The sequence below is a fragment of the Pantherophis guttatus genome, chromosome 13 (assembly GCF_059756535.1).
Source record: "Pantherophis guttatus breed Tessera chromosome 13, ASM5975653v1, whole genome shotgun sequence".
Lineage (NCBI taxonomy): Eukaryota > Metazoa > Chordata > Lepidosauria > Squamata > Colubridae > Pantherophis > Pantherophis guttatus.
Window position 1 is genome coordinate 26,085,910 of NC_142075.1, and position 12,938 is coordinate 26,098,847.

The 12,938-nt window shown below is 49.9% G+C and overlaps 1 protein-coding gene across 4 annotated transcripts in view; it reads right to left on the minus strand.

Annotated features, from left to right (window-relative positions):
• Nucleotides 1-12,765, minus strand: part of UNC13C (unc-13 homolog C) — a 72,824-nt gene extending 60,059 nt beyond the window's left edge. For all 4 annotated transcript variants that reach the window (XM_087878068.1, XM_034409250.3, XM_060689544.2 and 1 more), the window contains exons 1-2: nt 12,455-12,765; nt 6,203-9,320 (exon numbers count right to left, since the gene is read on the minus strand). In XM_087878068.1, the coding sequence (XP_087734194.1) occupies nt 6,203-9,101 (2,899 nt within the window). In that variant the 5' untranslated portion in view covers nt 9,102-9,320; nt 12,455-12,765. The remainder of the gene's footprint in view (nt 1-6,202; nt 9,321-12,454) is intronic.
• Between the last annotated feature and the right edge of the window lie 173 nt (nt 12,766-12,938).

Genomic DNA, 12,938 nt, shown 5'->3' on the forward strand with positions numbered 1-12,938 from the left:
CAGTCAGGGCAGAAAACTCTTCATTGCTTATACACAAGGGACATGTCATCGCGTCCGCAGAGAATCGCCCGGCTGCCCTGTTTAGGGTTATTCCTCTGTTCTGGTCCTGTTGGATCTTTCGGCGGCTTTCGATATCATCAACCATGATATCTTGCTGCGGCGCCTCGAGGAGTTGGGAGTGGAAAGCACCTCTTGGGGTGGACGCAAGCGGTGTTGACAGGGGGGCAGAGATCGACCATGAGGCCCCTCACTTGTGGAGTGCCCCAGGGGTCAGTTCTCTCGCCCCTTCTGTTCAACATTTATATGAAACCGCTGGGGGAGATCATCCGTGATTTCGGGGTGACGTACCATCAGTATGCTGACGATACTCAGCTTTTTATATCCACCCCGAACCAACCCAGTGATGCCCTCAATGTGACATCCCGGTGCCTGGAAGCGGTGTGGATCTGGATGGGGAGGAACAGGCTTCGGCTCAACCCTGCCAAGACTGAGTGGCTGTGGATACCGGCATCTCGGTCCGAAGGAGAGGTTCCATCGTTGGCTATAGGGGGGGTAAAACTATGAAGTTTTACCCCCCCATAGACAGGGCACGCAACTTGGGTGTCCTCCTGGATTCGTGGTTGAGTCTAGAAGATCATATAACAACCGTGACCAGGGGGGCATATGCCCAGATCCGTCTGGTGTGCCAGTTGCGCCCCTATTTGGACCGAGATGCCCTACGCACAGTTACTCATCACCTCCTGTGTTGACTACTGTATTGCTCTCTACATGGGGCTGCCCTTGAGGACCACTCGGAGGCTTCAGCTGGTACAGAATGCAGCCGCGCGGGTTGTGATGGGAGAATCCCGATACTCCCATGTAACACCTCTCCTGCGCAGCTTGCATTGGTTGCCGGTTGCCCTCCAAGTGAGATTCAAGGTGCTGGTAATGACCTATAAAGCTCTACATGGCTTAGGCCCAGGATACTTGGCGGACCATCTGCAACCAGCAACAGCTTCCCATCGCCCGGTGCGTTCCCACAGGGAGGGCCTGCTCCGGGTACCGTCAGCTAGACAATGTCAGCTGGCGGCCCCTAGGGGTAGAGCTTTCTCTGTGGGCATGCCCACCCTTTGGAATCAACTCCCCCTGGGCTCCGGCTGGCTCCTGATCTCCGCACCTTCCGCCGCGAATTAAAAACATGGCTGTTTGCAGCACCTACCTTGGACTGAGGGGGTTTTCGATTATTTTAATGGGTTTTAATATTTTTTTATGAATGTATTTTATGTTTTTATTGGCTTGTTTTAATTGTTGTGAGCCGCCCTGAGTCCTATGGAGATAGGGCGGCATATAAGTTATATTAAATAAATAAATAAATAAATAAATAAATAAATAAATAAATAAATAAATAGATAGTCTCATGGGGCCGACCTGTGCAAAAAAGCTTTGGCATTTAGCAAGTTTAACATCCCTGTTCTAAGTGGAGAGCACCCTCTTTCCAGAAGATCTAACATAGGAAGAGTTTTTCGACCAAGCATTGCAAATTCATTTGTACACCTTCCCAGAATAAACTACCCTCCGGTTTATTCCATCCCAGGATTGTTCAATTCAGAGGAATTTCCTCCAAATGGAGGAGAAAGCCTGAAAATGTGACAGACAGTGCTTATTCAATGGCCCACTATTCCAGGTTTAGGACTCCCCCCTTCTTCGGGGGGGAGTGCGGGAAGATCCCTTGCAAGGCCGCGCTGAGGATTTTGTGCAATTCCTGCATGATAAAGTCGCTCGGATTCGGGATGGCTTGGACTCCGATTGGATGAGTCCAGGGGAGGAGACAGGGGCAGGCCTTGAGAATATTATCTGGGAGGAGTTTGATCCTGTGGCTCCCGAGGATGTGGACAGGGTTCTGGGTAGGATTAGTGCCGCCACATGTTTATTGGACCCGTGTCCCTCCTGGTTGGTACTGGCCTCCCGGGAGGTTACACGAGGCTGGCTCCAGGGGATTATAACTGCTTCTCTGAGTGAGGGTGCCTTTCCCGCCGCCTTGAAAGAGGCGGTGGTGAGGCCCCTCCTCAAGAAGCCTTCCCTGGACCCGGCTGAATTAGCTAACTACCGTCCGGTCTCCAACCTTCGTTTTGTGGCGAAGGTTGTTGAGAGTGTGGTGGCACGACAACTGCCCGGGCACCTGGATGAAGCTATCTATCTAGACCCGTGCCAGTCGGGCTTCAGGCAGGGGCACAGCACAGAAACGGCATTGGTCGCGTTGGTGGATGATCTCTGGAGGGCTCGGGACAGGGGTTGCTCCTCTGTCCTAGTCCTATTAGATCTCTCAGCGGCTTTTGATACCATCGACCATGGTATCATGCTGCGGCGGTTAAGAGGGTTAGGAATAGGGGGCACCGTTCTGCGGTGGTTCTCCTCCTTCCTCTCCGACCGCTCGCAGTTCGTGTTGGCAGGGGGGCAGAGGTCGACCTCGAGGCATCTCGCATGGGGAGTGCCACAAGGGTCGGTCCTCTCGCCCCTTCTGTTCAACATTTATGTGAAGCCACTGGGTGAGATCATCCGTGGTTTTGGGGTGAAGTGTCATCTGTACGCTGATGATACTCAGCTGTACATCTCCACCCCAGACCACCCCAACGATGCCCTTGATGTGATGTCTCGCTGCCTGGAGGCCGTGCGGGTCTGGATGGGGAGGAACAGGCTCAGGCTCAACCCGTCCAAGACCGAGTGGCTGTGGCTGCCGGCGTCCCGATATAGTCAGCAGGTGCCATCGCTGACTATTGGGGGTGAATCTTTGCCCCCCACAGAGAGGGCTCGCAATCTGGGTGTCCTCCTGGACGCACGGCTGTCTTTAGAAGAGCATATGACGGCCGTGGCCAGGGGGGCCTTTTATCAGGTTCGCCTGATCCGCCAGTTGCAGCCCTTTCTGGACCGGGACGCCTTGCGCACGGTCACTCATGCCCTTGTCACCTCCCGGCTGGACTATTGTAATGCTCTCTACATGGGGCTCCCCTTGAAGAGCACTCGGAGGCTCCAACTGGTCCAGAATGCGGCCGCGCGGGTGGTTATGGGCGCAACTCGTTGCGCCCGCGTGACACCCCTCCTGCGCGAGCTGCACTGGCTCCCAGTGGTCTTCCGGGTGCGATTCAAGGTGTTGGTTACCACCTTTAAAGCGCTCCATGGCATAGGACCCGGGTACCTTCGAGACCGTCTTCTGCCACCAATAGCCTCCCACCGACCAGTCCGCTCCCACAGAGAGGGTCTCCTCAGGGTGCCATCAGCCAAGTTATGTCGGCTGGCGACACCCAGGGGGAGGGCCTTTTCTGTGGGAGCCCCAGCCCTGTGGAATGAACTGCCCCCGGAAATACGCAAGATCTCCGACCTCCGAGTGTTTCGTTGCGCACTGAAGACCCTGTTGTTCCGCCAGGCCGGGCTATCAACTTAATAATTTTAATTGGGGTATTTTAAATGTTTGGGGTTTTAAATCGGCCAAATCTATGTAATTATTTTAATTTTTAATTATTGTTGTGTCTTGTGTTTTTAAATTGGCTGTACACCGCCCTGAGTCCTTCGGGAGAAGGGCGGTATAGAAATAAAATTATTTATTTATTTATTTATTTATTTATCTAGGCAAGCAGTCTGACTCTGAACACACACCCTTTACCTTGTGGGACTCTAAAAGTTTCCTCCTGAAGGAGGCATCCTATGATGCCCTTTTGCCACAGAGGTCCCCATGGACTCAGAGGGATTACAGTCAGCCTCACCACCCAGGCATGAACCTAACCTTAACCTGTTACAATGGAGTCTCTTCCTGCTTTAGGTCACCTGTATGAAACTTCTTCTCTACTGAAACTGGAACCAGTTTAATCTATGGTGAAGATGCTGGCCTTGAGACCAGGAGAGGGTCCCAACTTAGGCATGAAAGCTGGCTGGATGACTTGGGGTAAGTCCCTCTCTCTCAGCCCAACCCACCTCACAGGGTTGTTGTTCAGAGGAAAATAGGAGGAACAAGGAGCATTATGTATGCTCGCTGCCTTGAGTTACTTATAAAGTATAAGGATAAGGATAAAAACCAAATCAATCCATCCACAAAAAATGATGCTCCAGAGCAGTCAGTTTCTAGAGGAAGCAGATGGGACTAGACAGAGTGAGGAAATCCCACTAAACTGGGCACAAGGAAGTCCTTGGAGACGAGATGGGGAGGGGGCTGCTGCATTTATCTAAAATCTTCAGACCCACCATGAAATGTGCTGGGCCAGAGCTTCTGGTCAGAAATCATGATTAGACATGGGACTACTGTGCAGAAACACACGGGCCTGGGGAAGCTGCTTTTGGGGAAGTGGTATGAGCACAGACCTCTCATTTTGTGAGGAGCTGGGACTGAGTAGGCAAGCTCCTCCATAGCTCCAGGCTGGGATCCAGCCAGCCCCATCCAGAGCACATGGCTAGTGAGGCAGCCATTCTCTTGCACAATCTTTCTTGAATTGTGTTATCAGCAAAGCTTTGCAAGATCCAGAGGCAAGACCTTTGGAGGAAGCAGTCACTTATACAGAGGCAGCATCTTTAAAGCCAGCAAAGAGTGTATTTGGGGTGGGGGAACCAGAGGATTGACTGGAGCGATACTTTACTGATATAGGCTAGTCCCGAACAGACTTTGAGAGCTGGGCTGTCCCTCCCAGTAAATTAATCTGAGCTGATTTCTCTGTTTCCCAAGCTTAATGGATGCTTTTGCTTTTGTAACTGTTTTTGCAGTTTCTCCAAGGTCATTTCTGTGGTTCTTTCCTGGCTGTTCAGTTTACAGTGCAGTTTTCACGGCTGATATCAGCCGTGAATTCTCCATATCAAAATGGTCAGAAAATAGGTGTTCGGATTCCTTGGACAATCTGCTCTCTGACGCCGCAAGGAGAAATAGCTAACGTGGCACTTCCTAACCGGCCAAATGGAGCACTTTGCATCCACGGTGACTTTGGTGGTTATCAAACCCCAACAATGCCCTTGAAGTGATGTCCCAGTGCCTGGAGGCTGTGCGGATCTGGATGGGGAGGAACAAGCTCAGGCTCAACCCTTCCAAGACTGAGTGGCTGTGGCTCCCGGCATCCTGATATAGTCAGTTGATTCCATCACTGACTATTGGGGGCGAGTCGTTGGCCCCCACTGAGAGGGCTCGCAATCTGGGAGTCCTCCTGGATACGCAGCTGTCCTTGGAGGAACATCTGACGGCTGTAACCAGGGGGACCTTTTGTCAGGTTCGCCTGATTCGCCAGTTGCGGCCCTTTCTTGATTGGGATTCCCTGTGCACAGTCACTCATGCCCTCGTCACCTCTCGCCTTGACTACTGCAACGTTCTCTACATGGGGCTCCCCTTGAAGAGCACCCAGAGGCTCCAACTGGTCCAGAACGCAGCAGCGCGGGTAGTGACGGGAGCAGCATGGCGCTCCCATGTAACACCGCTCCTGCGCGAGCTGAACTGGCTCCCAGTGGTCTTCCGGGTGCGCTTCAAGGTGTTGGTTATCACCTTTAAAGTGCTCCATGGCATAGGGCCTAGCTATCTTCGAGACCGCCTGCTGCCACCGACGACCTCCCATCGACCCGTGCGCTCCCACAGAGAGGGCCTCCTCGGGGTGCCATCAGCCAGTGTAGGCTGGTGACCCCCAGGGGGAGGGCCTTCTCTGTGGGGGCACCTACCCTCTGGAATCAACTGCCTCCAGAGATAAGGAGAATCCAAGACCTCAGTGCCTTCCGCCGTGCCCTTAAAACCTTCCTTTTCCAGCAAGCTGGGCTGGCCTAATTTATCATACAGTGCCTGCTGTATCATACTAAACCATAATCACACTTTACTTCACCCTCAAAACAAAGAACATACTCTGTAGCCTCAAGGAAATGTGTGAATTTATCCCCCATCTTGGAGTTGGTCACAAACTAACTGATCTGCACTGCCCTAAAGCCATAATAACTGTATTGTATTTAAACTGATTTACTCTAATTAGTTCAGGGACAAAACACATCAAATCTCTGACAGTAACTCAGATCATAAGGCACAGCTTGTAACAATGTTAGTCAGGGATTCTACAGCAGAATTCAGCAGAATTTCCATTGGAGATAAACAGTGGTTCTCTGACACACTGAATTCCAACTGAAAAAAAGGACTCTTATAATTGAACATTTCTTTCTTTTCTTTTCTTTTTTTTAATTAATTGCTGTTTGAAAGCAAAATGTAAATCCACCCTACCTCCAGCAAGGATCTGTTCCTGCAACTCGCTCATCTGCTTCTTGTATGCCCTCAGAGCAGCTTCTTTAAAAGATGGGATGCCTTTTTTTTTAAGGGGCGCTTTAGCAGGGACTACTGGAATATTCTTATTTTTGTCTTCACATACATCTAGTTCATCTCCAACCACCATGCCTTCCCCGGCAACTTCCCATGTATGCTGATCAGCCACCTGGTTCTCCAAACTGCCACCAGGAGCAGAGCCTTCTCGTGCAAAAGCTGCCACCTCCACTTCCCCTTCCTGCATCTGTTTTTCCAACTCAGTTACGCTCGTTCTGCTTTCTAGTTTAGCAAGGACTTGCTCCATGACTTCCACATAATTTGTTTCAAGCTCCCCTGTGGATTCGCTGGGATCTTCCCCATCTTCAGCTCGGTAATAGGATGCCTCTGTGTAAATGTCAGAGTCCAAGGTGGTGCTTGACTCATTAGCGGTGGATTGAGACAGTGTCCGAAATCTCCCCATAAAAGATGACCCGCTGTCCTCACAGCCACTTAAACTCTGGGTGCTCTTATTCCATACCACTTCCAAAGCTGACCTTGCCCGTTGCAGGGTATTTCCAAATTTAGGAAAGAGGAGGGTTTTGTCTGAAAGGTCAATGCTCAGCCGGCTGTGCCAAGACTTGGGAGGCCCTTCCTCAGCATCCGTGCTGGGCAATTCACTTTGGCTTCGATACATCACAGGCTTCCTGGTTTGGGTGGGAAAGAGGGCATTGGCTCTAGCCTCTTGCTGCTGCTCCTCAGTGAGCTGATCGGACCACTGCATTTCAGCCGTGGACCCTCCCCCAGAGAGGCAGCAACTGTCTAGGGCATAATCATAATTTTCTCTCTCATACTGGGCATCTGAGAACTGGCCGAGGTCTACCTGTTGGTGGGAAAAATCATTTACATTAGAATCCAAATGTTTGTAGCTTGAGGCATCTACTCCCATGTCTCTATTCTGGTCTAGCTGATTCCAGTCTTTCCATGGCGAAAACGCATCTTCTAAAGAAACCTGAGAGTTACTATAATGGCTCCGGTCGCCTGAGGCACATGCCATCCCATTGCTGACCCCGCTGTCAATGGTTTCCGTATTCTCCATTTCACTCTCAAGTCTACGAGGGGGGCCTTCTGGATTAAAACCCTGCTCCTGCAGATCACCAGTCCACTCGGCAGGGTCACCCTGTGTTCTCTGCCAGAGTTCCCGGTCCGAAAAAGATAAAAGCGAGCTCCCATTCGTTTTGATGAAGTGTTGGTTCTCTGAAAAATCTTCAGAAAAAGATTGGCAGAGTTTAGAAAAATCAGACTCTGAATGACTGAGCTTTAGTGCTGCCAAATCATCCTGTGATGGCCACAGAGAGGTCATGTTGGAAGAGCTGCTGGCTTTGATCTCCTTCGGTGGGCTGCCTTGACTTGGGAAAGCATTGTCACCTGGAGCCCTTTTAAGAATATCTCCCTTGTCTTTTGCAGAACTTCTTTTCATTTGTGGTGCAGATTTGGATATTTTTGCATACCTGTTCCGACTGATATCAGATTCCAGTTCTTTGCCATGGTTATCAAACAATTCCCAGTCCTGCTCTCTGGCTCTGAGATCAGCAGCTAGGCATTTCAGATCCATGGTCTCATACGTCTGAGACAAAGGGAGGCTTCTCTGCTTCCGCTCTCTTGAATCTCGAGGCAGAATTTCAGCTGAAACCCCAATCCCAGTCCCTTTAAGCTTGTAAGACTTTTTCAGAACCAAGTCTCTGTGCTGGGATGTTTCAAAATAAACAAGGATGGCCCGTGGCTTGGCATTAGGACAGTCTCTCTGTTGTCCCAATCGCTGTGCAAATTCTATTTTGACAGAATTTTGAGCCTCCGAGAATCCCATTTTCTCTATTAATATTCTGTGCACTACATGTTCAACATTCTCAAACTTCTCCTCTGGCACATTTAAAAATCTAAGACTTGTTTTGCTTCCTGCATGTCCAAGTTGCTTGATATAATCATATATATCACGTGTCTCCCTTCGTGATTGTACAAATCCTGTCCTCAACTGTTCAATTTCATTCTGCACGACTTCCACATTGCTGGAGATCTCATCAATAGACTCTCTGAGGGCATTGACGTGTCCCCGCAATTCAGAGAGTTCCGTTTCTATTTGACTGATCCCCTGAAGCTCTTTGAATATCATTTCCATCACATCGTGGGTCTGACTGATGCAACCAGTGGAACTGAAGCTTGCTTCCAAGGTGCTGGATTTTGGCGGGCGAGCAGTTCTGTCCAAAGACTTGCTCCTCAGGCCCCAGGTTTTTTTCCACATGCTGAGCTCAGAGTCTGACGAGACGTACTCCTGGCTCTTCTTCCATTTCCTCAACTTCCGTAAAGCACCGAGCTTGAGGTTATGCAGTGTGCGGTCCCCTTCGGAACTGCCATCTGAAGGGGCAAGGCTACTCACACTCTTCCTGTTGCGTCTCATGGGCATTGTGTGCAATGAATATTCTTTGCTCCTGTTTTGGTCTTTGGCTTCACTTAAAAATTCTGAGAATGAACTCTCGTTAGAAGATGTGTCTTGAAAAGGATCTTCATTCTTATTTAAGAAAACTCTCTGTTGCAATCCATTTGCAATAGCTGCCCGATAGCTGAAAGTTGGAGACAGAGAAAATTCGTGGTTATTTCTCTCTTCTTTAGCTGACCAATTGCCAACAGAGGTATGCTTAGCTATTTTTTTTACTGTGCTTTTTAAATTAATTGAGAATAGCTTTACTTGTCCAATTTGGGAAATATTTAGTTCCTTTTTGCTTTGACAGCCCTCTTGTTTGTTCTTTGTATTGTTTTCCAATTTCTTTGTAAACATTCCTTTGTAAATCCTGGGTATGTAAAGGTTCTGGAGGAGAGCAGAAACCATGGAAGGCAAGCTCAGTTATCCTTCCCCACAGTTCCTTCTTGATGCAACCATTTGTGTGCTTCCAAGGTAAGATGAGGCAGGGCTCTCTTAACGAGCCAGGACAATATACACAGTTATGTGTTAACCGTGGTTGGCAAGTCAAAAGGCAGGAACAGCTTCAGGAAGGATCCCACAGGTCTGAAAAATCCTGGTTCTATTTTCCGTTGCTCCCTGCAGCATCTAAAAAGCAAAGAACACTTTTACTATGACTTCCAAACTAAATTCAGAATGTTATACATGTCAAAAATACTGAACACTTGCTCATCTGACATTTTGATACATAGAATTATTTAAAAAGTAATTTATGACATTTGGAGATATTGCATTTCCTATTTACAGACGAAAATCTGATCAAGAGAGAAAGTTAGGTAAATTGTTTTCATGCACATTTCAACAAACCTGTCAGTTTTGGGATTAGAAAAATATTTTTTAAAAAATAAGTGATGTATCAAATTGGAGCTCCTCAACAGAACCTTTACAGCTGTGTTCTTAGATAGGACTCCTTTGTAAAAAGAAACATTAAAGTCAGCAAGCCTCAAGTATGTAAAATGTTTTGCTCAAAGCTATTTGCAGTCAGGCAGTTAAATATAGTCTATAGAGAGACTGCTTGCTAGTAATTCTTTTGACCACACATAGGCAGATTTGCACTTTACACTTTTTTTTTAATTGCATCACTCAGAAGTCAGGAGAACTTTACACATATTCAGAGAGTAACCAGATCTGATTATGCCTTTGTCTTTACATCCACCTAGTCTGTCTTAGCATTGCTAAAACAAGTGCAACACAAGAAAATTTCCTATAGCAACTCTCTAAGTGGTACGATGCAAAAGACTGTTATGCAATATGTAGCGCAGAGATAATTTGAAAGAAAAGCTCTAGACATCAAGGGAAAAGAAAAAGAAAAAAAAAATAAGGAAAGAGCAGAAGGAATTTGTTCTCCTCAACACTTCTTCTACTGAAGGAGGAGGAGGAGGAAGAAGAAGAAGGGAAAAGAGTGAAAAAAAAACCTGCAATTTTTTGAAATAATGTTGAATATAAAACAATCAGGCAGGATACAAATAACTAAAAGTTTTTTACAGTATCAGAACACCATAATTTTCTCTGTATGCAGGATTACTATATAAAAGAACAGAAAGTGTGTCTTAATTCAAACAAGACTTTTCTTAGAATCAAAAATCTACAAGATTTTAAAAATGAAGTGCTAATAATAAATAAAAATGGTATTTTTTATACAATCAGTCTATTTTCCATTCTAAAAATATGATTATAAGGAGGAGCATAAGAGCACAATAAATTATTATTTTCTTATTATATCAATTACATCTAATTTCCATTTTATTTTTGCCAATATGGCAAATCAACTATATGAAGAGATGTTGATTCCTTAGAAAATCCTCAGATTATAGTTACATTTCTAAAATATTAAATACATTTAAATTAAGTTAGTTCAAAGTTAATTATGGTAAGTTCAAATTCTCCCAGTGTATTTCATAGTCCGGAATTTTTCTTCCTCCGGCCAGAAAGAAGGCTCTCTGACAGTGGGGGCTCAGAATTGCAGAATGCTAGGTCCCAAGAGATCATCTAGTCCAACCTGTGGCCAAATGCAAGGCTGTACTACTACAGTGTCTTCAAAAGATCTTCTGCAGATCTTAACAGCATCACAGTAAACAGGGTGGTTCTTTCAGCACAGCCATTGTGCAACCTTTGTACTCTGTGCTGCTTACCCACATTTTGGACCAGCTATGATTCTAAAGGGCTTGTAGAGCAGAAAGCATGTTGTGATTGTCAAGACAGGATGGCCCTGCACCAGCCAAGTTCACTTCAGTCCTTGCAGGACATTTGTGAATTTTAAACAAGCTGCAATGCAAAATAAAAAAAGAACCAAACTGGGCTTTTGAGGTCAGCAAACACGTGAAAAGGCACTGTGACTAGGCTGCTGAAAGACAGCTTGTAGTCACGTGTCCATTTTGATTAATGCTGCTCAGAAGCAAGAGACTACCAAGCCTCCCTTGGGAGACCCCAAGTCCAAGGCTACACCAGAGGACAGGCAGGCATCCTGAAGTCTTTCCTGATTTGAAGAATGTTCATGGAACCGCAAGCATTCACGCCCGGCAGCCCAAAGTGCCTTGCTTGCTGCTCTGTCAAGGAAGGAGGAAGAAAGAAAGAGGAACTCGGGAAGAGAGAGAGATTGGCTGGAGACCAGCAGCTGCATCACAGGAGTTGTTGTTATACTGCCTCCCTTTGCAGCATGCTTGGCCTCAACAGTATTTCCTAGGCACAGTTGTGCTCCCCTGTCCGGCCTTGTGTGCTTCTCTGGACTGTGGAGAAGGGCCAGGACAAGGGAAAAGATCCTTTGGGAGGGCAAGGGACAGACTCCCCCTGAGAGGCTGCAAGGGAAAGGTCTGCCCAGGATGGTCTACAAAGTAAACATTGCAGCAAATCCGTGAGGAAACCCTTCACGCTGGGATGCCTTCCTATCGCATTAATCCTGCCTTGTTTTTGCGGGCTGGACACTAACAACCAAAAGGAGTAGAGGGAAATATTTCTTCCCTCTTCTCCGCGACCGGCTGCACTTCATTCCGGTCCTCAAAGCGAATCGGAACCTGGGACTCCCAGGCAGCTTCAGCCCCACGGTCCCCGCATTTGGCGCCACTGTCTGCTGCAGGGGAGACGGCCTCCGGGAAGAGCTTCGCGCTGGCGGAAAAGCGGCCGCGCCGCCCACCCCGCTCGGGTTCCTTCCTGCGGCGGGGCTAGAGCCGCGGCTCGGAAAGCCCTGCCTCGGCCGCAAAGGGGCCGAGCCGCTCGGTCCACCTGCTTCGGCCAGCAACAGCGGACTGCCTGGGGGCGACCATTCCCGCCGCCCTGGTCCCGCTCTCAGGGGTCCGGAGGGGCGGGGCGCCGGCAATGCCCCGAGGGAGGCAGGGAGCTCCGAAGGTGGAGCTACTGCCTCAGCGGCCGGTCGCTCGCCGCCCTCCCTCAGCCTCCCGCGATCCCCAGAGAGACGCCGAGCGCGCCCAAACCTCGAGCACGGGGCGGGGTCGCTCGCACCGAGAGGCCTCCTTGCTCGGCCCGCAGCCACTGGCCTCCCGCCCCCAAAGAGGCTCCGCGCCTCGCCAGCTTTCCGGAGCGCCTGCACGGCCAAGCCCAGGCGAGGCCACCGGCCGGAGGAAACCGCGGCGCCTCTCCAGTGTGAGGAGGCAGCCGCCCGGTCGGCCTCGCACTGGCAGCAGCTGTACCAGGCAGACCGGGCGCCGGGAAAGTGGACCTCGCCCGGCCTCCCGCGCGTGCCCCGCGACAGCCCCGCGGGAACTTACCGGGCAAACTTGGGCGGCTGCGAGCCTGCAAATGAAGCGACTCGGCCGGGCTTGCACAAGCGGCTGGGCTCGGTTGCGAGCTAGAACCGCGGCGAGGAGAGGCGCCGGCGGTGTCGCCCGTGGGCCCGCAAAGCGAGCGAGCGCCGACTCAAGTGCGGCGCCAAAGCTGCCTCCACCGGCGGGCGGTTCCTCGGCGCGCGCTGAGAGCGCAGCCAGCTGACTCCCGACGCTGCTGGTGCTGATGCTGAGGCTGCTCGGAAGGCAGAGCCCGGCGCGGGCGGAGCGCTTCTCTCCGGCACCGCCCCCGCTCCTCGGAGCCTCGTCTCCGCCCGCGCCAGGAGAAGCGCGCCGGGCTGTGTCTGGCCTCGCGCTCCACCTGTAACGGAGGCGACGTTTTTCCTCCGGCGCTCGCGGGAAGACTCGGCTGAGGCCCGCTGCTTCGGCTGCGATCGAGCCTCCAGCGTCGACGGCACTGCACCTCTGC